Here is a 26,306-nt window from a genome sequence, read left to right on the forward strand (position 1 = left end):
GGAATAAGAATGTCATATGCTTCAACACACACACATGCGCATAGACACCAAAAGACAGACACACACAGTGTACCGATACTAGAAAGGTATCACGATGCCCTCACGCAAAAAACGATACAATTTCCAATGTTTTTAGCATTGATTAATAGAATAATAGAGCTCTGTGTCTGTGTGAATTGCTCTCACTCTCCATGCGCCTTGCGCGCACATCTAGGCAAGAGAGTGTGTCAAGCAGGCAGCTCTGAGTGTGTGCAACAAACGTCAACTCAAATTATTAGCCGACAGTCCTCGGCCTGTAGGTAAAACAAAAGGAAATCTGGAACTATTTAGGATACATCGTGGAAAGTGAAGGCAAGCCAACAGGTACACTGAGGCCCGTCTGTAAAATATGTTTCAAAGCCATTCAAGGGAAGCAGGCTACACATAGAACTTGGCTAAGCACCTTGCAGACATATCTCCTGTTCAAAGAACAACAGGTTAATGAATAGGCTATAGAAAACACCACTACATGATCAATGTAAAGTTCATCTCCTCAGTTATAGGCTAGGCCTATAGCCTAAGTGAAACGAGTGTGGTTTATTGTGAGATAAAGCGAATCTTCATCAGTGAATTTTGACGAAACATAATGAATGTTATCATAGTATGCTATGATGTACTACTATTTTACTGACTATAAAAATAATAAACATGTACACTACAAAAGTGCACCAAATTCAACACAAATAACTCAATACACTTGAAGGAGGTGTGCGTCCTTTCTTTTCCAGATACTTTAGGATTTCGCCGTGGTATCGTTTCAGTATCGAGTATCGAGATATTCATGGTAGGTATTGTATCGAAGTCATAATTTTGGTATCTAGACAACACACACACACACACACACACACACACACACACACAAATACACACACAAAGTTATAACTGAGGACACCACAAATCAAATCCTATTTCCTCAAAAAAAAAAAAAAAAAAAGAACTCGACAATGACAGAATCCTCAAGGACTCAGGTCTCAGGTCTTGTTCGGGAACACAGTGAGGTAAAAGCCACTTCAGAGTCTTAAGCCATCTGGGTATTACTGGTACAGGACCAGACACTCAGCGCACACTCTCCACATGCGTCAAAAACAATATACATGCCAACATCTCTCTCCCTATCCCATCTTCTTACTTTTCTTTCTTTCTTTCTTTCTTGGTCCTCTAAATCAGCATCCGATAGTCATGCTTTGAGCAAGGTCTGTTTGCAGAGACATCCACGCCATAATGCAAACGAATGTCATTTAGTACCTTTCACCGCGGACAAATATGGCAGGCAAGCGCTCAGCCATGATCAAAGCACCCCCGAACAGGCGTGACATTTAAGGGCCGATATTTTCATTACAAACACGATTACAGCTCTTGGGCAAGAAGACGACAGAGAGAGAGGGAGAAGGAGAGAGAGAGAGGGTAAAGGAGAGAGAGAGAGGGGGGGGGGAGGAGGATGGATAGCATGCTGTGAGATTGAATCAGCCAGACTCAGACACAGGTGGAGGAGACGCCACGGAACACATTTGGATCAGTCTGATCCTGACAGACAGAGATGCACGGGTGCACCTGTGGACGACAAGATTCTGCTATGAAGCACACACATGCCCAGCTTCTTCAAGGACTGTGTATGTGAAGTTCAAGTCCCTGCTTTCATACGTTGCGTATCATAATACGGGGGGTTCAGGGGTGTCTGCCCCTGGAAATTTTCGAAATTCTGGCTGTTAAATATACCCTTTTAACGCAGTTTGGAAGGGGCATACAAACTTTAACAGAGCAAGCAGGGCCCATTTTCTGTCTGACTCAGGTGACGTGAACATTGGCTACCTGCATGATAAGGTTTTCACTTCACTGCTGCTTGACACTACCTTGCATGGAGACATATTTCACGTTAACAGTGGAGATGTTAGCAAAACTATAGCGTTTGGTAAATGGACATGCAGATCATCTCCCTAATTAATTTCTTTGCGCAACAGCCCACATTATGCGCTCACTCCAGCGAGACGAGTGAAATAAGTGTAGGCCTATCTGTCATCGGCATCGCCATAGGCTATTTGCTACGATATTAGCTACTGTTAGGCCTACAACAAGTCGCGATTTATTAGGCTATCCAATCGCTATGCTGTTTTCATGAACATTGCAGGAATCCACTTCATTCACCTACCCACGAGTGGGTCAGTTTCACTTTCGCAAACACGCATACACATTGAATGAGCACTCATAGCCTACCACTTCCACCTAATGTTATGCCTCTATATTTTATGAATTAAGAGGTATTTATTGATCAAGAGAACATTTTGTTTATTTTTCTTTCGGTCCGCGGTTCCATAACACCATTCAGTTGTGCCGCAAATTAACAGACAGAAGCACCGGGCATAATCTAGCCTAAATTCATGGCAATTTAAAAAAAAAAAAAAAATTGCCCCCATTGGCTGAGGGCCCCTGTGCACGTGCACACTTGGCACAACCCATGATCCGTCCCTGGTTGCGTCTGTCAAACTATCTTTCGTGAGTGGTAAGGTGAGTGGGTGACTAAGACAGTCCTACGTGGGCGGTGAACTTTAAGATGAATATAACAAACACTTCACACAGTAAAACTCTTGAAAAGTCATTACAGTTTGTTTTGCTTATGAGTCATGCCAATACATACCAAAGCCATGTATGGGCACCAATTAATGCATACTTACATTGTGTATGAAGTATATTAGAAGACATTAACCTCAAGACACAAGAAATTACAGATTAAGATTTGAGTGTTTTAATTTTAATTACTGAACACAAGGGGAAAAATTATTGAAAAAAAGTTTAAATGAAGAAGCAATAATCTACACAGCAAATGCCAAAGTGTTATTTTCCCAGAGTATGAGGTTAAAGAGTATATTTTTTCACACTGTGGATTATATTGAGGATTTTGTACACTTGTCGGTGTGTTTTATATAGTTTTAGCGGTGTCCATTATTTTGCCAGTGTTGGTCCAGAGTTTATTTTTACTGCACAAACTCCCAGGGTGTCTATAATCTGATTGAGTCCTTAGAGCTTGCATATTACGTCATTACGTCGTCGGACGTCTCTGTCTGGATAAGTGAAGTCGCCTGAGAACAATGGCTGCCTGACTTCGGCGAAAGAAAGGTAAGGTGAAATGCAATATGTTTGTCTGAAGAGTTTTCTTTGCCCAGCATTTGTAACTTTCTTTTAACATTCCTGTCATGCATTTTTAAACTTAACGTTTGTGCTAAGGATTTATCGGAACTCCCCCTATTACCGTCGGTCCAGTATTTCCACCGTCTTGCATGTATGTGTCACTTAATATCAATTTCTATACAAACCAAGACAGCAGACTCCTAAAGAAACGCAACCACCCACACCATAGGTGTATCTAAATTAGCTATGTACCAAAAATGACATTTTACCGTGACTCAAAGAGCTGTAGACAGTGTTGTAAGGCTGCGTGTACACAACCGCTTGGAGCTCCAGTGGAATTTTAATTTCACGACGAGAATTCTCGGTCTAACCGTTCATGTGCCGTTGAAACGGTGTAAATAGGCGACCCATCAGGCCAGCACTATAACTCCGAGCATGGTAAACAAAATCGGATATTTCAGGCAGTAAATGCTCCCGTTAACAAACAAACCAGATTTTGTTCAAATCTACACACCTATGGCTACTGAAAAATGTCAGGTTAATTTAGCAAATGTTATTTTGAAGTGTTAAAAAACATCGTTGTTTTAGAATTTCTGAACAAAAGTGGTGATAATTGGGGTTGTTACGATACTGGGTTCACGAGGTGGAATTCCCGCGTTAACGTTACTAACGTAAGAACTAGCTTAGCACTAATGGTAGCCTAAGTTAACTTTAATGTTAGCGCACTACCAAATTTTAGCACGCCATGTCAAATCTGACCAAATACTTTCTCTGATAAATGTTGGGATTCGCTCGCCATGATTGAATTAATTTGACGTTTGTGCCGTCAAATACTGGTGAATATAAGCATTTGTCATGTTTCACTTTTTTGTAGACTTTGTACACTTTTGAGACTGGGTTAACGAAGCTAGCCTACTGTGAAGTTTCCAGGTTATTTTAACTTAAGGTATCAGCTAGCACGCTAGCATAACGTTAGTTTGCTCACCGTCAATCTTATATCAAAGCCAACAAACTTCAGTTAAAAGTAAAAGCGTTCACCCCCACCATCACTAAGTTAATTTGACGTTCGTGTTGTCAATACAAGTGAATATAACCGCTGGTCATGTTTTAACTTGCCGTTTGCATGAAAGTTTCTTTTTTAAATGTGTTAACGTCTCCTTTTTTTTTATGATATCAAGAAAGAAGTGGTGGACTGGATGAAGCTGGATGATGGACTTTTCTAATCAGGATTTCTGGAGCAAGTAAGGTCCTAAATTATATGAATATCTACAATTAAAATTTGATACCTTTTTCTTTTTTCCTGTCAAAGAATCAGGAATTACAAGAGGTAAAACAATGCATTTTTGACAGCAGCCAGTAAATGTAGACGTATTAGAACATTTTAAACTATTAAGTGATGTATAAAACATTTGATCACTGTATTATTATTTCAAATGACCTTGTTTTGACTTAACTCTTGTTTTGTCTGATTGTAGGTGCTGCAGGACTTCCAGCTACTGTTTGGAGAAGATATTTCCTCTCAATTTATGGAAGTGGGGAATTTTTCTGAACCCAGAAATCATCAAAGGATCCAAGAACCTCACCAAGACACCCATGTTGGACTCTTGATTCCCAAACACCACTTTATGATACACCAAAGTCCTTTAGGCAAGTCCCTCCACTCTGCGGCCATATTGCAACGCATTTTGGGCCCTTATCGGGCATCTATTTCGGGCAGAACTGCGCGTGTGCAAGGCTTCACAACACCGGCCTCGCTCCAGCGGCGAGATCACAACACATGATTGGTACCGTGTATTCACAACACATCACATGATTGGCACGATGTATTCACATGTCGTCTTTTGGCCACGGAAGGTGTTGAGATGTGGATACACTACCCCAGAGCACTGTAGACAATCACATAATTACGCCAGTCCAGTAAGTATACATGTTTTTATATTTTGCCAGAACTTCCTGATGTTTAGACATGATTATTTAAATCCATTCATGAATTGTAACAATGAGGAACAAATGTAATGCCTTTAGTATATTGCTTTTTATGAATGTCAGCTGTATTGTTTCAAACTAGATTGTGGAGTTTATCCAAACATTGTAATACTTTTTTGACACTGTCTTGACAGGTTTTTTTAATTAAATATGTTAAACCGTGAGTTGTTGTCTAAATCTATTGGTGTAAAATAATTTCTAAATGAGTTAATATTGCTTTGTAGTCATAGGCGTTAAATGTTATTTTGGTAAGCGTACAAACCTAAGTGTTGCATAATTTCTGCATAAGACTAAGTGGTAATCTCAAAATCTGTATTTCTTTATATTTTGGGGATAAATATTATTTTTAAAGTGGTACATTTTACCTTATCAGGTGCTGAAAGGACACTGAATCAGAGTTTTCATTTTATTATTTCAGTGTTGCAGGAGTTACTATTACAGGTGTTGAAGTTACTAAAAGTAGTGTCAAATGATGTCTCTGAAAGAGTGCATTTGAACACTTGTGGTGTTAGAAATGTAACTCTGTGATAGTGTTCATATTTTAACTCTGGTGTCCAGTGTTGGGAGAACACTGGACACTTGGACCCATATATACACCGAAACGGGTGTAAAATGTACTCCTACAGAGTATCATTTACACTGTCCAATTTGCTGTGTACTGTGAGACTACCGAGTTGCAATTCCTCTGGGACAGCCACAGTAACTGGCAAACAAGCTTGCTTAAAAATGTGGCCTATGACATACTTTGCCTGCTCTTTTCCCTTTTTTTTTTCATCCACAACGCCAATCCATTGGCCTGAAGTAACATGGGCAAAAACAACATACAACATGTGTGACAGAAAACATGAGAAAACACTGTATGAAATGCCATGGGAATGCTAAATGGACCATGCCATTAGTCTGGCATGTACAAATGGCTAGCATGTTGAGTGCTGTGTTCTGTCTGGGGTCGGTGACAAGTGCCCCATAAGGGTCCTATTCCAATCACACAGCGTACTTCACAGTTATAGCAGCCCACTGTAGCACTGGATTACAACAAAGCTTTGATGAGAACACACATACACATGCACATAGACACCAACAGACCCAAAAATACACGCATACACTCGTACACCACACATGCATGCATGACTAAGCACGACTGCACACACACGCACACACGCGTGCACACACATACACACACACACACACCTGCCTTCTCACAAAGATTTACCCTGTACTCTAAACTTCAGAGTTGCTGTTTTTATATGACCCCCCAGAACAGTATGTTGGCTTAGAGCAAATCTAATTGACTGCTAATTGGCCTTTCACTCTATTATATTTGTGAGATGCAATATGAAAGGATTATCTTGGCCCTATAGTGTGCCTTTACTTGCTCCCCTCCCCAATGAAACATTCTGGGCTAGACACTTAATCAGCTTTCCTGGTTAAACCATAAATGTGATAACTACACAACAGATAAATGAAAACCCTATCTGAGCTATGCCAAAGAGCATGAATTAAAGCTAAGCTATAGCCTTGAGGAGTTTATACATTCCACGCTAAGCAGACATCTTCCCTACTGTGCGATTAGAGCCCCCTACTGGCATGTTGTGCGTGTATATCAGGTAGGCTGCAGCACCCTAAACTGGAGTTGGCATTTTTTTCAGACAATTTTGGCCGCTTGATCCAGTGAGATCCATGTGATATGGAGGTCAACATTGTTTGATTACAATAAGCTGTGACTGTGAAATCCTACTGAAGATTGGGGAATTTATTCAATATAAATATGCTTGGAGACAACAGAATTAAAGTTGTGTAGTCTGTAAATGTTTTTTTTTTGTTTGTTTGTCTGTTTGTTTGCTGTTGTTTTTAAAAAAATATATATATTATCGTAATGTAGTAATGCTATGTATATTAATATAGCCTGTTTTAAGTAATGTAGCGAGAAGATATTTGTTGAGGGGACATTGAGTAACAACCTTTTCTACCTTTCACAAGGACGGAAGAAAAAAAACACACATTAATTGTTTTTGCTAAACAAAGACACTGATTAGTCTTATTATTATCTGAAAAATAATCCGAAAACTTCTTCCTGTGAGGCTAGATAATAAACTATGAAAAGTTAACTTTTGTTGAGTGTGACGCCACAGAAGTGAGTTACACATAGCCTGTAACCATCAAAGAACTTTTCGACCACTGCTTGTCATCAACACTCTGTAAGAAAACACTGAATTAATCATAATTTTATAGCTATAGTCTATGGTGTCAGATTCTCCACAAAACTGTAAAACGCTTACCTTTTTAAAGATTAACATTTTGGCATCATGAATGTATTGGCATCAAACTCTCTGTCACACTGAGAAAACGTAGGGTACATCTATCAAATGTCACAGCTCCGTTTCACAGTTGGCAGCTACTAGAAACTATCTGCCAACATTACATGACATTACCATTATTGTGTATCCTACAATTATTACTCTTTCAGCTCATTCACCATAGGCTTTGCTTACAATAACAGTTCCCAATTACATTTTGAGAAAGACAGCTGATGGCACAACGTGGTGAATATGGGAAGCACGAAAGATGTTACTTCTGCTCCTAATACCTTACCTGATATTTCCTGGTGAGGAACACTGGCGAGACTAAAGCCTTTGGCGGTGTAGGCTTGCCGAACATCATTGCAGCTCCGCGATTTAACATCTCCACCAAATGAAAGTGACAGTAGCACCGACAAAGTGCAAAAGACAATCTGTAGTCTGAACATCGCACACCTATGTGGTAAATCCATGCAAATGCGCGGAGCAAAAGATATCCGCTATTTCACGTTGCAATCCGCGGAAAGTGAGAGTGCGGTGCTCCGTGATTTCCACTCTCTTCCCGCTGCAGGTTGAGAAATGTTTATAAATCAAAAATCACACTTTGCTTTGCATCCACCTCATAGCAGACGGCTTTCCCCCTGTACGCCCGACAGAACAAGCACGCTTTTAGTCCGAGAAGCAGTGCCCCCGGAATCCGGTGTGTAGAGCGACAGCCTGTGCGCTGTTCAGTCAACTTCTCTCTCATACACTGGTCCTCTGTATTTCTATCTACGAGGGGAAACTAGAAATCCTGAGAAGAGAGACTCACACACTCAACCCATAACCCAGTCACAAAGTGAGTGAGAGAGCGCTCAGCAAAACACGGACTGGATTACACTGGTCCTCACGACCGCGATTACGCATGAAGCTGTGGGTTATGTTTATCTTGACACATAAGGAGAGGAGGCGAGACGTGTAGGCTCATGTAAATCCGCCACAATAACCGAGGTAAACACAAGACTGTTCCGCTTGAGACCAATGGGAAATTATGTGCTGATTCACACTTGATATTTTCACATGCAGGCTTTAGGCGACTGCTGTTTAGGCTGTAATAACACAATTCAAATGATCCCTCGTGAAGACTGGTCATTGGTGAAATGACAGTAACAGCTATCACTGAGCTGTAAGACTTGTGCAGCAAATGTATGAACTGATAGTCTATCTTAGCCAACATCACCTGAGATGTCAAGTTTAACGCACATCCATCGCCACCCTCCGGATAACCTCAATCACAAATTCCTCTCTCGCAACCCTTAACTCTGAATTGAATTAAAGACTTGCTAATTTACTACCAGGATTAGGCTTTCCAAACCACAGCCCTATGGATCCACATCCGCAGACCATGGACGCAGTAGATTCAAGTGCAGTTCAAAAGTTCATCTTCAAATTGCTCAAGATTCTACACAGATGCAATGACATGTAATAGCATGATGTGACTGGAAGATGACTGGAAAAACATGCCATACCGTTTCTTCCACTTGAAGTCACTATTTGATTCGGGCATTTCATTCTCATTTTACATGACAGTGGGGTATATGATGGCATGTTAATTAATGATGAGTTTACATTTGCATCTTTGGGGACATCTGTTTGGGTCAAGATGGGTAGCTTAGGTTGCATATAAACAGCAGAAGTCAGAATCAGAAGATCTTCTCCTGCATTTGGGCAGAATCAACATTTTCTAAGAAACATGTAAGAGTTAGAGAAAACTGTAAGAGAAAAAAATGCAGTGCAAAAAGACCATTTTCAACTATTAAAGTAATTTAGTCACCAAATGTTGGACAAACATGTTTCATTGAACAAAGGCATACAAAAAAAACAGAACATCTAATAGTGTGACCTCTCAGGTATTAAATTCATAATGTGACAGTGGCACATATGTACTATGTATGTTCTATACCATGGCAAGGACAGCTGCTCAACGTTATTTGAAACACTTATCAATAGAGTCTTGAATGCCTGTCATCTGAATCAGAGCTGCCTTTGCCCCAATAAGTTGTTACTCAATGGGACTTGCACTTGTGTGTGTGTGTGTGTGTGTGTGTGTGTGTGTGTGTGTGTGAGAGAGAGAGAGAGAGAGAGAGAGAGAGAGAGAGAGAGAGAGAGAGAGAGAGAGAGCTTTCGGGTGTTGGAGGTCATGTTTAGAAAAGAATGCAGGGTACAACTAGTAACATGCTGGAAAATAAAAGTTCCCAATCAAATAATTTACAGTACATTCATTTGTCACTCATATTAAATTAAATTTTCTTCAATGACTGTAATTAAAAAATCAAATCCTATGACAATACATCACACCTGTATGGTCTTTTTTTTTTTATCTTGACGGGCGTTTCATTCAAATACAAATCAAATACAAAATGCTTAACGTATGTTACAATTTAATATAGAACACTGAAAGAATATAATTGCATGCTCTTCTCATAATGTATCAGGCATAGTTCTTCTCATACAGTCATTTCTTATACATTTTGTATAAACCGCAGGACAATGTTTTATGCAAGTTATAAAAAAACAAAACCATATTAACTGCCTCCGTGTATTACCTGAAGAAGTTTTGCAAAATCAATGTATAAACCTCGGCTAATAGTAAAAATTACGGTATGCATCATGGCGCTCCCTCCCATGTTCTTCAGCCCAAACTGTTCCCCTGATGCCTTTATACACTCCCATTCCCAAATGCACCAGCTGGGTGTGTCCTTGTGGGTACAGTCCATGTAGCCCAACGCAGTGTGCAGCGAGGTGCACGTTTTCCAAGTGCCCTGTCGTCGAGGAGAGCAGCCAGCCTGCGCCGCCCGGTCTCTAGATTGATTACACTGTGGTTTCTCGCCACAGAAACGGTGGGGTCAGTGGCTTTCTCTGTGACTCAGAGAGGAGGAAGTACCATGTCCATCTTGCCTGTAGTCTCTGCAACACGTGACTCAATAACTCAACACACACACACACACACACACACACGCACACACACACACACACACACACACACACGCATACACACACACACACACACACGCATACACACACACACACACACACACACACACACACACACACAGACACTCACACCTCACACACATCCTCTCCAGGGGCATCCTGTGGCGAATGTGAAGGCAAGCTGGAGCCATTGGAGAGCCAGCTTAATGGAGCACGCATGCGGTCTCCTCTCCTCCTCTGTGATAAATCTCATGCATCTGAAAATATCCCTGACACCCACATCTCACACCTTCTTTGTTATCCACAAGCACTTCTTTTCTTTCAGCGATGGGCCAGGTAATTGAGTTCGTCAGCTTCCTCCACACACATCCCCAAGAAAGCAGACCTGTTTTTTTCCAACAACAACAACGTTTTTTCAAACAACTCTCACTCATTAACTCCTGGAGTCATCCTGTCCAGGTTCAGATCCTCTGCTAATAAATTCTACTGGGCAGAGGATTCTAGGGAGATAATGCTTGTGACTGCATACTACTTCTGTGAAACCTCCATGCAGTCACATCAGACAAGTGTGAATGCCTTTCATATATCACCACTACTAGTGGGCTGCTCAGCCTTATCCAACATCAATAATCATCAATAATACTAATACAATGATACAGTTATAACTTTGTGGAGAGAAAGAGAGAGAGAGAGAGAGAGACTGCATGGTTTCTTTGAACACATGGTTTAAAATGGCTAAGAACTGGAGTATAGCAGGTGTGCCTGAGCCCACTAATTCTTTAGCCCCATCCATGAACAGAGGCCCTGAAACTCAGAGATTTACACCACAGAGGTTCAAAAGGCTTCAGGAGCCGGACAATTTTGTACCACACCCCTAGTTACCCCTAGTTACCAACACTGTTTGTTCTCTCCTCTATGACCTGACAGTGGAAACCAGGAACAAAGCAATATGTATTTGTTCAACAGAGTGAACTTTTTTGACTACTGAGGGAATGTTGCAAAGATTATTTCCGTGACAGCAGCATTATTTGAATAACTTTGCGCTTACTTAGTCCTATCTAGCATCACAGAATCATCAATTAGTAGTTATCAAAAGACCCAAGGACTTTGGATAATACCTCAAGGATGTGAAAAACAAGCTCTTTGTGCCATCAAACACAGTCAAATGCATTGGCTAGAGTTGTTGTGACACTAATGGTGCATATAAATGGTCTTAGTGCACTCAAACTCCAAATCCCAAAAGGCCAAAGCTGTGAAAGTTGACTAATGATGTCTTTGAAACACTGTAGGAACAGAGATAAAAGGAAGGGAAGGCAAGGGACAGAGAAAAGTTTAATATCATATACTTTGAAGTGCAGTTATTATATAATTGCCTGAAACAGTGTTTACATGAGTTCATAACCTCATGCATAATTTCTATATGGGATGTACACAAACCCATCCTCTCCTCCCAGAAACTGTAAACAAACTGTGTGCATAAACATTTGCAGAGATATGAGAAACAGTGATAGTGGCTATAACACCCAAGAAACTAACAGCAAACTAGCAAGTTAGTTTCATAGTTTCCTGCACCTTATCTAGTCTCAATAAGACATTATCCAGTTCATTTCACATTTCAGGTATGGTCATCATTATATGATTTGCAGTGATTACATGGGGTTGCAATGCATCCTCACTCAAACCTGTGGTGTTGATGATTCTGCTTTCAGCCTGTGAATTATTACCAGGAAAAGACAATGAATCTAAGAAACCTCATTGCATGCATGATCACTTAAGGGTGGAGGTGATATATCTATGTGAACAACGGAGAAAAAGGTTACTTTACCCACATTAAAACTCTCTGACTGATGACACATGCATTATTCAAGAGGCATTCATAATGCATGGGCTTTAAAGATAAATATATGCAATTATTGTAAACCTGCAAGAAATGACTGGGGGTACTCTTAATCATTTAGGTGACGTCCATACAAATATATGGCCAAAGGAGAATTTCAAGAGAGTGAATTTTGAAAACACCATGTGATTTATTGTGCCATGTTTATTACAAAATAACTAATTTCTTAGTACGATGGGGATGAGATAAGTGTGAGAGTATAGGGTCAGAGTGAGAAGAGAGGCATGATGGTGCTGAAATCTGAGGATGGTCTTTTGAACCCAATATGCTGATTGTTCTCCTCAGTTAAAATGCTGTTTTTCCCATGAAGCCTTTACAATGTAAATTTTAATAAATTAACCTTACTTTTAAAAAGCATGCAAACCGATTTCCTTGAAATTACAGACTAATCTAAAATATGAATCGCAAGTTGTGCAAACAAACTTGCTTACTTGCGTACTGTATGTGTAGTGCACTATTGTCTTAGTACAAAGCACTCAGAAAGTCTGTCACTTAACTAAGTTCAGTAACTAATATGACATTTCCCACAACACATTTCCCTGAACAGCCCCGGACCACATATTTTTAAAGAGATCACATATGAATCCTTACCGAGATTATTGGTCCTATTTTGACGATCTAAAACACATGGTCACTGGTGAATAGCTTAAATACATTTAGGGGTGTGTCCAGTCCACATTTGGGGTGGTTTTGTTATCAAACACCGGGCGCTTGGCGCAAAAAGCCAGCTCTTATGTTTCTTAATCAGTCACAGGTGTATTTTGGGCGTAACATCATTTAAACCAATGAACAGCAAGCAGCACAACTTCAAGCGCATTGGTATTTTGATAGTCAGCGGCGCATTTGAAGGAATCTGTTTGCACGTGAGACCGTATGGAACAGGTATTCCACTAAACCATGCTTTACTTCCTGCGGAAACTCAGGCGAGCAAGTGCTCCACCAGCCATCATGACCACATTCTACCGAGGCACCATTGAGAGCATCCTCTCCAGCTGTATCGCTGTGTGGGGCGGAAGCTGCACTGAATACAACAGGAAAGCCCTGCAGCGCATAGTGAACACAGCTGGAAGGATTATTGGTGCTTCACTCCCCTCCCTGAAGGACATTTACACCTCCCACCTCACCCGCAAGGCGACCACAATTGTGAGTGATGCAAGTCACCCCGCTCACAATTTGTTTGATCTACTGCCCTCTGGGAAGAGGTACTGAAGCCTGCGCTCCCGCACCACCAGACTCACCAACAGCTTCATACACCAGGCTGTTAGGATCCTGAACTCTCTCCCCCCTCTCCCCCCTCCACCCTCAGCTACATAACATCCTGGACTTTTAGACCCACAATAGCTGCCTTGCACTACTCCACTTGCACTACTCCACTTGTACACTTGCACACTTGCAACTTGTTGTTGTTGTCCTGTTGTCCTGAACACTTCTGAACACACTTCTGCTGCTCTTACATAACTTGCACCACTATGCCACTTGCATACTTAGGTCAAACAAAACTACCTCAGCCATTTATTGGCCTGACTTTTGCACTATTATATTGACTGTCTACTGTATGCACAATTGCACAATTTCTACCAAATGTTGCTGCTCTTATTTCTTCATTGTATGTGCCTTCTTATTTTTACTTTTTATATTGTTTACTTGAATGTTATGTTTGTCTGTGGACCTAATTGGTAAAATATGTCTTGTCTCCACCGTGGGATAGTAGGAAACGCAATTTCGATCTCTTTGTATGTCTTGACATGTGAAGAAATTGACAATAAAGCAGACTTTACTAAAACCTAGTAGCTGCACGCATCTGCACTCGTCTATTATTTGAACAAAGTGAGTGCAAAGTGAAACTAACTTCACCGTCATGTCGTCAATGACAAAACAGTTATACACAGTTAATTACTTTCACTATTGACTGACAATGGGTTACCATCGAAAACATAGCCTGAAAAAAGCAACACTTACCCCAATAATGTTTGAATGGCTGAATAAAAAAACCTAAGGACATTTATCCTGCAGAGGAGTTGCGTTCAGCTGTGCTTCATATGCGCTTTTCGCTTTAGACCAGGCATTTCTTGTCAGTGGTGTAATGCTTTTAAGAGGGTGTAAGATAGTGATTTTTAGATAATGGGCCAGACCACACCGTAGGTCATTAATTGCCACACCCCTGGGCGCATTGTTTAATAAAAGAGAAGCGCATGGAACAATTTGAGAGTAGGAATAAACTTTTCGTCAAGATAATAATCCGCCGTAACACTTTATTTTAATGTGTCACTGTTACAGTGTACCTACCTAATTAGGTACAGTGGTACAACCTGTGTAACAACATGTACTATCAGGTACTATCATTGTACTTGCATTATGTATTTGTGGGTACCTACATATAGTTGGTACATTGTAATACTGAGTGCTTTTACAAAACTTTGCCAATTTGCCTAAATTTTCATCAGAGGCAAAGAGCTGACCTGAGACCTGCTGGATGGGGTAAATCTGGTCATGATAGATTTGATATACAAACCATTCTTAGCTCCAGTCAAGGCCTCATTGTCTTCAGTGTACATGTAACAGCTGTGCTGCTACAACCTTGTTACTCTTTAATACAGTGGAATAAACCTATTAAGTGTACCTGATAGTACCTGATAGTACATGTTGTTACACAGGTTGTACCACTGTACCTAATTAGGTTGGTACACTGTAACAGAGACACATTAAAATAAAGTGTTACCGTGACAGTGACACTAAAGACCATATATACTGTTATTGTGTAATTTATGTTGATGCATCATACCATCAAGTAGATGACTATCCAAAACACCCTAATCCTGAGGGTAGCACAAGTCTCAATGTAGCAGAGACAGATGCAGATTTGTATTGTTTTGCTGTGAAGTGTTGTGCATTGTGAATACAAATATACATTCCATCTTTACAGCTAACAGTTGAAATATAACATCCCTTATGTCTATTTGTAGAAGTCTTATAAGGGTAATTTCTTTTGCAGATAAAAATCCATCTCAAGTGGATATACGTATACTGTATACATACACATAAAGCAAGTAAGCATTGAGTGCCCAACTTTGTGACCACTTCAAGTGGGCAGGTCAATGTTAATTGTTAAAAGTAATCAATTTCACATTGAACCCAGATTGTAAACGTCCAATAGCTCTAAAATCTCTTATATTTTCAGATTGGGCTTCTCCTTAATAATAATCTTGACCATACTCTGAAAATCACCTAAACAGTCTTTTTGCTCATCAGATGTTCTACCTTGCACACGTCAAAAATAAACATTAGAAACAAGAAAATAGCATTTACCCATAATTCATGGCCTTATTACACAAACTTCAGCAATTCAAATTTAGTTTACTTGATTTAAATGAGCATGTTTACTTTTCCACCTCAAAATTAAATGACAACTCATTTTAGGGAAGAAGTCTCAACAAAAGACAATCAGTAAGTTATACTAAATATTCTAAGTAAGGATAACTGTCAGCACCATTCAATGACAACAAACACTACCTGAATAAACTGGACAGGACAAAAGCACAAATGTTAAGTAGAGAACAGTCACTAAACAGTCCAGCAAGCAACTGATGAATATTGGGCACACACCATTTCAATGTAATGTTCACAAATTATGTCATCTAGAAGATCTCATAGATCTGCTTAGATCTGTTTGTGGATATTGTGGATGCTGGGTTGATCCACGCAGTTAACACTACACAGCTTACACAGTTTCATTTCACAAACTGGTTGGCATCGTTCTGATATATTTGACATGGCTGATAAAAGAGAAAATATGTCCTGTTAGGAATATGAAAATATGATGTTATCTCATTCTATCATGGTATCCCTTGTAGACCATTATTATAGTGATAGTCTGTGCACACATTGAAAAGTCAAATTGGGTCTACTGATGATAGAGGCAGGACATCATTGTGGACACACTGACCCAGTAGTGAGCATTTTACTATATCTCCAGGCAACAGCATCGGCATTCAACCTCTTCACATTAAAGGGTATTGAAATGTCAGAAAATAATTAGGGTCCGGTCTGTGTAGTGAAAGGTAAGGACTAAAAAATCATTAGTTATCAGATAAATACAGTAGATGCATAATAATAGGTAAATAATTGCTTACTACATATATTCTGATGGTTTAAATTATGTTGGATGTCTTAAATGAATAATTCATTTATTATTCTGTTGAATCCTAAATGATCAGCACTAGAAAAAAAAAAGTGAAATGTGGTTAAAAACATTGGTTAGAATTTTTGGTAACATTTTACTTGACGGGTGAGTTCATAACACATTCATAGCAGCTGTCATAAACTGCACATAAAGCATTCATGACTGTTTCATTCATACCAAACCTTTCATGAATGTGGAAGACAGAACGACAAAAATGTGTCAAAATAAAAGTCCAACAATTGCAAAGCAGCATTGCCGTTTTTGTTCCGAACCTCTTACCTGATCACGTCACATCTGAGTCAATGGGCTACTCCAGTGCCAAAAAGACAGAACATGGTCAAGCAAATAATTTTTGTTTCATAAAAATGTATTTGTTTTATGATACCTTTGCAGATGATTTTTTCTTCTTTGGCTACTGGGAATAGATAGATAGATAGATAGATAGATAGATACTTTATGTCCAACCGTTCCAGGTTACACAAATACGGGTCAGCTGAATGTAGGCTAGTTTACCTCCCAGTGTTAAATTCAGTGATTATGAATACTTCACAACTTGTATAGTAAAGTGACATTCGATGTAGACTTCATAAGATATTCATGAAATATTTACAAAGGCTGGAGAGAAAAACGGCAATGCTGCTTTGCGATTGTTGGACTTTTATTTTGACAAGTTCTGTTTCATCTGTTTCGTCATCGTTTTGTCTTCCACATTCATAAAAGGCTTGGTACAGTATGAATGTTGAGTCATGTCTCATGAAACAGTCATGGATGCTTTGTGCAGTTTATGACAGCTGCTATGAATGTGTTATGAACTCACCCATCAAGTAAAGTGTTACCGAATTTTTACAGTTTTACAAAGTTCAGTTTGCGTAAAGCAAAGAGATATTTTATAATCTACCAGGGGGGAAGCCACCGCTTTGTCACTATCAGTGGCCCATTTATAGACTCTCTATGCCAAATGAAGTATTAAGCCATACATTTGATCACATCCTCCACTGTTTTTCATCTGTGAAATACACCTGCGGCAATGTACCAAATCCCCTCTGGTTCCTGCTGGAAGGTGCAATTAAATATGAAAAGTGTTTCCAAAGACAGCTGAGCTCGTCGGGCTCCTCCAAAATCAATATTGTCAGAGGTGGCCGTGCCCACTAGGCAGATTTGTCTTGAAGGCAATCCATCGACTCCCTCCTGGAATGTCACATTGAGCCCCGAGGAGCAGGGCAGGCTTCCAGTGTGGTCTGGAGGGCTTCATCCAATGAGCAATCAACCCAGGGGGAGCAAGGAGACAGAATACATTTACACTACTTTGCCTCTCTCCCTCCCTCTGCACCCCTCCCTCCCCTCTCTTCTCTCTCTGTCTCTCTCTCTCTCTCTCTCTCTTTCTTTCTCTTTCTTCCTCTCTCTCGTGTGCGCGCTCATGCTCTCTTTTCAACCAGAGTCATCGCTCAATGTGTCGGCAGCCAAGCGTCTGGCGGGTACACAGAAATGCATTGTTTCGAGATTAAATTGATTTGCAGAAGAATGATTAAGAGTGTGTGCGAATGGCTGTCACCGGGGACAGCACAAATCTCTGGAGCGAGATAAGTGTTTATGTCAATGCATGATGCATACCGGTATTATACAAATACTGAAGTCCTCGGTCTCAGAGGGAGACTGAGCATCTGGAACAGAAAGGAGCAGAAGACAAAAGCTAGTGAGGGAAGAAGACTGAATCCTTCCTGTAAATGACTGCAGACAGGAATATAGAATATCCTAAATGTCACATGTTGTGTAATTAATACCTAACCTTCCCATATTAGATATGAATACCATTAGCATCTGATAAAAATGAAGTGCTGACTTCTATTCTGTGACCCGAGGAAGATGGTTTCGCTTTCAATTAATCAGCCAGATCACACTGGGGTCTATTCCTCTGAGATATTCCAGGCCCTTGTGTGCATTCGCCACTTGATTTTACAGGCGTGACCAGTGCATCTCACCATGTGTGATCTGATTTCTGATAATCTTGTGCCAGATCTGAGATACAGAGGAACACAGTTTTCTTTAATGTGCTTTGTGACAAAAGACCTTCAGGGTGGCCGTATCTTTGTTGACACCCCTATTCGATATGAACCTGAGGATCAGGAGGAAATCACATGTGCTGGACATGTGTCAATATTCCCATCCTCTGATGTCCTGCCCACTATGATGAGACTCTGTGTACACAGGGATTACATGCCAGTTTACATATGGATTCAGATGAGAAGGTAATGGTGTCAGTTTCCATGGACAGGTTGTTTGTATGCACTGATTGCATGCACCCTGTCTCCTGTTGTATTTTCCAGTGCTTTATTAGGTGCATCATAGCAAATAATAAATGTAAATATGTGTAGTTGATGACACGTAATTATTACCTATATGGATGAGCCAATTAATCAGTGATGTTCATGAATATTTCACGTGCCCCTGCTGTGCATTGTACGGAATAAGAAACATGCAGACTCTCTCTCTCTCTCTCTCTCTCTCTCTCTCTTTCTCTCCCATACTATCTCTCTCTCTTTCTCTCTATCGCACACACAAGCACACAAGAAAAAACATCATGGGAAATAAACATGATAGCATATTATTGGCTAGATGCATTGCAAAACAAGGCATTTTAGAGTGACAGTAATTCGACTATAAGGGCCCTGCACATTACATCCATATTACCGCCTCCAGTTACACAACATAGTGCTTTGATTAAGTTGCTCTGAAAGAATTATCTCGGTGTGGATGTTGTCCTGACTCGAACACCCAAACGAAGGGAGAATTCTTGAACGCAGACTTAATATTCGGAAGCCGTCCTGATGCCTTGGGTCAGCAGAGGCTAATCATAGTTTAGAAGTGGAGCCTCGTGCGAGTGTGAGTACGCAGGCTGCATTGAGACAAATGGACCAGACGGCGATATTCATCTTGGCCCGATGCGTTATTGGCTTCCATTTCCTGTAGAGGATGGTTAGATCAATAAAGCCCACGTTGACTAAATGTTACATCACAGTATGCCCACTTTTTAATCATTCTTGCACGTCACCTGGAAAAGGTCAAGCCTGCTCGACACTGAAGCTTTTGGCATAGTGCTTGTGTGCAATTGATGGGCACAAGTTCGAGACACGCAAAACTGGATAATTGCTCAAATCCCCAGTTGTTGATTTGAAAGTATAATTTGTTCATTTGTACATTTCCTTAGTTGGTGGGCGAGAGCCGTGCTTCTGAATTCAGAGCCACATGTTTGTGTGCTTTTCACAAATCTCTGTTGGACCTTGCACCTCATTGGTAAACAGTTTTTTTTTATTTACTTTTGTTAGGCATCATTTCTGGTAATAATTTTGGATTCATAAACACAACTAACGATTTACTTTATTTGTGAATAATGGTTAGATGTGCTGAAAATGTTTTTACTGGCCTATTGCTTGACATCAAAAAGAAAAATTAGGAATAAGAAACCTAGTAAATTACTAATGAGAGTAATTTGTAAATGTATCTTGATTTGCTCATAATTGAGCAAGCTTTCTCTGGTAAGACAGGGTGTTTACTGTAAGTGAACTGTAAGTCTTATCTGCAAGAAACTCTCTGAGCTGCATACATTTGAAAACTCCTGGTTTGCATTGCAGTGTGTACAGTGAAAACGCAGAGTTTCAGATGATGTGTGGTTGCCATGATATAAATAAAAAAAATCTCGGTGTTTTAGTGTGGATGCAAAACCTTTGAAAAAAGTATATGAATAGGGCACTAAAGATACACATCATTATTACACCAAGCAGGCTGAAACGAATACAGATACAGAATAGTTGCATGGCCACTTGCCACTACAGATGCATAATATAACACAAAAGTCACACATTCACACAAGTCTGATGAAAAGCACACCAAGCAAAAAAAAAAAAAGCACAGTGACGTCAGAGCTAGTTCCAAAAACAGTCACTATATTACCACTACATTACGTGTCTACTATAGATGCTAGGAGTCTTTCCGTGCAATTCCGGTTCGGAGATCATGCGGGTTGACATTGTGACACCAGCACTGACAAGTAAAAGCTACAGCTTTAATCCCTGAGCCTGGAGAATGAAATATTTATACAGTCATTCTGAGATGACAGCTTCAATGAGGAGACTGATGTTGTATTCTTTTGCAATATGAATATTATAAGCACCGGTCTTAGAACCAAACTGGAATTATTCATCATAAAATATGCTTTCTGTCTGTACAATTATTTATGTGTTTTAATTATGAATGTAAGCGGTTGTGCTGGGCCAGATTGGGGGGGGGGTAAAGGTTGTCAGGTGTGAGAGCCAAATGGTTTGCTCCGTTTGATTTTGCTCAAGGGTTCTCCGTGATTCTTCAGTTCCTTTTTTGTCAACTTACTTTAATCACACATATTGTATGTTCCTGCTCGTAGGTAATGACGACAGTGGAACATGAAAAGGGAACTGCCCATGTAAATTTATCCTTTCAGTTTAAGATCTGTCATGCCAGGGTATGTGTTATCTTTGTTTTCGTTCAAAGAGTTATTTCTGAAAGTATACTGAACGCTGTGCTTTGCGGTCGAGCATCTCTGTCAGGGATTTCATCAAAGTTTGTATGTTTTCACCAGTTTATACACTACTGCAAAGTCAGTTGAAGATGGCAATCTATCATGTGGATGTCACTTATGTCAACTTGTCAACATTCATTGTGAAGAATAAGTAGAAGGAAGATATACTATATCAGAAGCAATATGCATGAGGATGAATGTAGGCCAGAGCTGAGAAATCTCTGAGTGAAGTATTTTTCTGTTAGAGTCTAGATATAAAACTACCTACATGTACATTTTATGTTAGTGTTAAAACAATTCATACAGGTACCTCTGTAATAGGTTAAATGAAAATCTGTCCACACCCACTGTTTTCTGGCCAGAAAAGACTGTCTCATTTTTCCTGCCAGCTCTCTATGCAAGGGCAGAAACCAGTACAGATTATCTTTGGCAGTCAGCACGTGTGTCTCGGCTGGCATAGACTGATGCACGCTCATAATTCATCATTTAAAGGGGAGATTAGGTGGGTGGGAGGGGAACAGTGATAACGAAGGGTCTCTGGATGACAGCCGTGCTGTCATCATGATATTTACCATGTGAAATTTATTACTGGCTTTAGCAATTTTATACAGTTTTACATGGATGTATTTATGTTTTAACCACTATTTGACCACTGCACTTTCCTCAAATGACAGTACTTTTACATAGATATCCATAATGCATTATTAACACATACAAGGATACAAGGATACAAGGAAGTTTATTGTCACATGCATACAGTATAGTTACTGGAAGTAAGAAATGCAGTGAAATTATGTCTGGTGTCAGCCTATTTGTGCATTTATGGGGGGGGGGGGGGGGGTGGTAAAAAGTGCAGTAGAAGGGGTTTAGTAGATTAAGTGGCAAGGGCTGCATAAGAAAGGTGGGGGAGGATTGGGATTGGGGGGGGGGGGGCACCAACAAGGAGCACCCAAGAGCAACAGGGGCAAGGAAAAACTCCCTTACCAAGGAAGAAACCTTGGGCAGATCCACGGCTCAAGGGGCTAACCCAACTGCCAGGGGTCTTGGTGTGTGTGTTGGGGGGATGACAGGGGAGATGGGATAGTGTGCTGTGTATGTGGGGAGAGGGCAGTGTGCAATATGTGTGTTGGAGAAGCTTCCTCATGAGACAATGTGCTGTGTATTGGGGGGGGGGGGGGAGTGTACTGCAAGTATGGTGAAGGGACTTACTATTGCAAGCAGAGTACTGTATGTATGATGTATGTGAGTGATGACAGTGAAGATGTGTGTGTGTGTGTGTAGTGTGTGTGGGGGTAGGTGAGGGCAGTGTGCTGTAAGTATGTAGAGGATGTGTGTTGGAGAAGATCCTGAAGACAATGTGCTGTGTATGTAGGGGGGGGGGGGGGCAGTGTGCAGCAAGTATGTAGAGGAGGCTTACTGTAGCAAGCAGTGTGCTGTATGTATGTGAGGTGATGACAGTGATGATGTAAGTGTGTGTGTTTTTTTTGTGTGTGCGTTGGGGATGGGGGGTGGGGGCAGAAAGGCTAGGCAATCAAGGACATGGGTAGATAGATGGAGGAGAAATCAAAAATAATAAATAAAAAGTTCTATGGAGATGTGCAAAAGTTGGAGAAAGTCAGATATGTGTGTGTGTGTGTGTATGTGTATGTGTGTGTGTGTGTGTGTGTGTGTGTTTTGACGTGTGATGAAATAAGAAAATAAATAAAAGGTCTGTAGCATAGGGAGAGGGATGTAAAAGTGCTAAAAGTCATGTAGGTGTGTGTGTGTGTGGGGGGGGGGGGGGTCATGAGTGCTGAGGAGTGAGTAAGCGCTTTCAGATATAACCTCCGGAGTATATGAGGAGGTTTGTCAAACGGAGGTCCTACCCTTCGGATGATTCAGATATGATGCTAACCTGCGGACCTAATACTGACCTTATATGGACGTATGTGTGAACGACATACACGCACATTACAGAATCTCCGTGTGGTTGTCGAGTGAGGGGTGGGGGCTTGTAGAGTTCACAAGATGCGAGATATGACGCAGAATATAGCCTATGCATTATGACGCAGAATATAGCCTATGCATTATGTAGGCTAAAGAAGAGAAATCTATTGTGCATAGGCTAATACTTGAAGTAGGCTAGTCACGTAAGTGCGCACTTGAAATTGACCTAGCCTACAGTATTTGTATGTGTGCTTCAAATAAACACATTTATCTGTTTTCAACTTTATGTACCAGAATTATCTATAGAACCCCAAATCTGGTTTGCGTTGGAGAGAGAGAGAGCATGCACAAACTTTATGGTAGGCTACCAGCCAATTCAGTAGGCTAACTCAAGACTTCAAGATCATACAACGTTTTTAAGCAACAAACAAAATACTAACATTAATAACAGTGAAGTTGTTCGTTTTTTCATGGTTTATTTTTTCCAAAAGCATCCTCTCCCCATGTGTCGCATTTACGTAAGGAGCTTGGAACAAAGTTGGGTTTTCTTCGTTTTCATTTTCTCTAGGCATATTTATGCTCAACAAATATCAGCGAGCTCAGCAGGTCATGAAGGCTATCAATGAACAGAAAACCGTGTTGGCTAACAATTTATTAAATACTCCTGTTATTGTCGTCAACGACGTCGCTGTAGGCTACTGCCTTTTCAGCGCCTTCTGCTTATGATGATCCAGTCTTCTGAATTCGTTTGTCCTTGCCATGCAGTTGGAGGCTAACGTGTCTCTAACGTTCCCTTCAGGTGTTCTATCAAAATGTTGTATGCCCTCATGGACAGTAGCTCCGTGATGTCTGCATCTTTCCAGGTCGGAGATTTTCTGGACAGCACTATGCCACTCCATCATAACACTGGCATTTAAGTCAGATCTAACCACATGGACGCACGAAAGAAACGTCACCAACACGCCCTCTCACTAGGTGTGAATTTTAACCGCATGTTCTACTACTCCTCGTTCAGACACAGCACATTTACATAATGTCCGGAGGAAATACTAGGGGGGGAGTAGTATAAACACCGGGTGAATTCGGACTTCCATATGACCGGTTATGTCGTTCAGATATACGGCTCCACCGTTTATCATCGGCAGAACCTCCGGTCTTACACGTATGTCTGAAAGCGCTTAATGAGTGCAAAGTCAGTATAGTGTGAGTTCAGAGTTGGGAAATGTTTGAGAGTGCTGAGGAGTGAATGTGTGCAAAGTCAGTATAGTGTGAGTTCAGAGTTCGGATGGCCTGGGGATAAAAACTTCTCCTGAGTCTCTCAGTTCTGGCTTTGTGACTACATAGACGTCTTCTTGATTTCAGCGGTAGGAATAATCCATTGTTAGGATGAGAAGAGTCCTTCAGAATCTTTTGGGCTCTTAGGAGTACTCTTCTGGAATAGATATCTTGTAGAGCAGGGAGTTGAGTTCTTATAGTACGTTCAGCTGAGCGCACTACTCTCTGCAGAGTACTACAATCTCTAACTGTGGAGTTCCCATATCAGGTGATGATGCTACCAGTTAGAGAACACTCTCAACCGCTGAAGTGTAGAAGGCCTTCATGATGGATGTAGAAACTTTGAATTTCCTTAGCTGACGAAGGAAGTAGAGTCGTTGTCTGGACTTCTTCAGAACATATTGAGTGTTAACAGTCCATGTTAAGTCTTCAGTAATGTGGACACCAAGGTATTTAAAACTTGTGACCCTCTCTACAGGTTGCCTGCTGATCATTAGTGGGGTGTAACTGTAGTTCTGCTGCTGCCTTCTGTAATCCACTACCATTTCCTTGGTTTTAGTGATATTCAGTGTCAAGCTGTTAGATTGACACCACTGTGCCAACTCATCAACCTGATCCAAGTAGAGCTGTTCATTGTTGTTACTAATCAGGCCCAAGATCACTGTGTCATCTGCAAACTTGATGATGGAGGTATGACTACTGTTGGCTTTGCAGTCATGTGTGTAGATGTTGTACAGCAGTGGACTCAAAACACAGCCTTGGGGAGCACCAGTGCTGATGGTATCCAGTGACACAGTGACACGATATCCAGTGACACAGGGTGGTGTTCAGTCCTAAGGCCTTCCTCTTTGTGACCAAGGTGAGAGGTACTATCGTGTTGAATGCTGAACTAAAGTCAATGAACAGCATCCTCACATAATTCCCATTCCCCTCCTCCAGGTGAGTTAAGGTGGTGTGCATGAGGTTTGAGATGGCATCCTCTGTAGACCTGTTGGCTCTGTAAGCAAATTGGAGGGGGTCGAAGGAGGCAGGGAGGGATGAGCAGATAATGTTTTTCACAAGCTTCTCAAAACACTTCATCACTGTAGACGTCAGGGCTACTGGGCGGTAGTCATTCAGACATGATGGACTTTTGTTTTTCGGTACTGGAACAATAACAGACTGCTTGAGGCAAGTAGGAACTGTCTCTTGAGCCAATGATGTGTTAAAGATATAAGTGAACACAGGAGCTAACTGAGCAGCGCAGGATTTCAAAACCCTGTTAGAAATTCCATCCGGTCCAGCAGCTTTTCTACAATTAACCCTCCTAAAGGCATTGCTCACATCGACCTCAGAGACACAGAAAGGTGCCGTTCTCACTTCTCTATCCACCCATGGCTTCTGGTTAGGGAACCTTCGGATCTTTACAGTTGGGATGATGGAATCAGTTAGCATATTGATGTAACTCAATGATACTTCCGTAAACTCATTGATGTCAGCAGAGTTCGTCTTGAACATCTCCCAGTCAACGTTGCTAAGGGCGTCCTGTAGCCTGGCTTCCGATTGGTCAGTCCAGCACTTGACCTCCTTCGTCACTGGGGGGTCCGTCTGACTGCTTGTACATAGGCAGTAGGAAGACAGCGGCATGATCTGATTTTCCGAAAGCTGGTAGAGACTTTGTACTGTTCTTGAACTGTGTGTAGCAGTGATCCAGTGTGTTGTCACCACGTGTAGGGAAGTGAATGTGTTGAATAAATTCAGGCATGGACCGGTTCAGATGTACTTGATTGAAATCACCGGCCACAATAAGCGCAGCTTCAGGGTGCGTGTGTTGTTGTCTATTTAACACTTCTTGCAATTCTGAAACCGCAGCATCTGTGTTGGCTTGTGGAGGAATGTAGACTGTGTCTAGATGTTCTAGATGAGGCGAGCAGGACTTTGAGAGAACGGTGACATTTCTAGGATCACACCACTTGCTGTTCGTCATGATGCAAACACCGCCACCTTTCGATTTTCCAGATTCCTCAGTCCTGTCAGAGTGAGCAGCAGAGAAAAACTCCACCGGAGTGATGGCACGTCCGG

The 26,306-nt window shown here is 41.0% G+C and overlaps 1 protein-coding gene and 2 long non-coding RNA genes across 4 annotated transcripts in view; 1 reads left to right on the forward strand and 2 right to left on the reverse strand.

The window, feature by feature from the left end:
• Nucleotides 1-8,268, reverse strand: part of gpc6a (glypican 6a) — a 122,829-nt gene extending 114,561 nt beyond the window's left edge. For both annotated transcript variants that reach the window (XM_042081315.1, XM_042081313.1), the window contains exon 1: nucleotides 7,741-8,268. In XM_042081315.1, coding sequence (XP_041937249.1) covers nucleotides 7,741-7,918 — 178 coding nt within the window. In that variant the 5' untranslated portion in view covers nucleotides 7,919-8,268. The remainder of the gene's footprint in view (nucleotides 1-7,740) is intronic.
• LOC121698856 lies at nucleotides 3,000-5,231 on the forward strand. Its single transcript, XR_006026885.1, has 3 exons — nucleotides 3,000-3,150; nucleotides 4,341-4,403; nucleotides 4,638-5,231. It is a non-coding gene; the product is annotated as an uncharacterized LOC121698856 (long non-coding RNA).
• Nucleotides 8,269-24,292: 16,024 nt separating the features above from the next.
• Nucleotides 24,293-26,306, reverse strand: part of LOC121698803 — a 7,268-nt gene continuing 5,254 nt past the window's right edge. Inside the window, exon 3 of the long non-coding RNA XR_006026869.1 lies at nucleotides 24,293-24,306. This is a non-coding gene — a long non-coding RNA (uncharacterized LOC121698803). The remainder of the gene's footprint in view (nucleotides 24,307-26,306) is intronic.

The sequence above is a fragment of the Alosa sapidissima genome, chromosome 23, assembly GCF_018492685.1.
Source record: "Alosa sapidissima isolate fAloSap1 chromosome 23, fAloSap1.pri, whole genome shotgun sequence".
NCBI classification, from domain to species: domain Eukaryota; kingdom Metazoa; phylum Chordata; class Actinopteri; order Clupeiformes; family Clupeidae; genus Alosa; species Alosa sapidissima.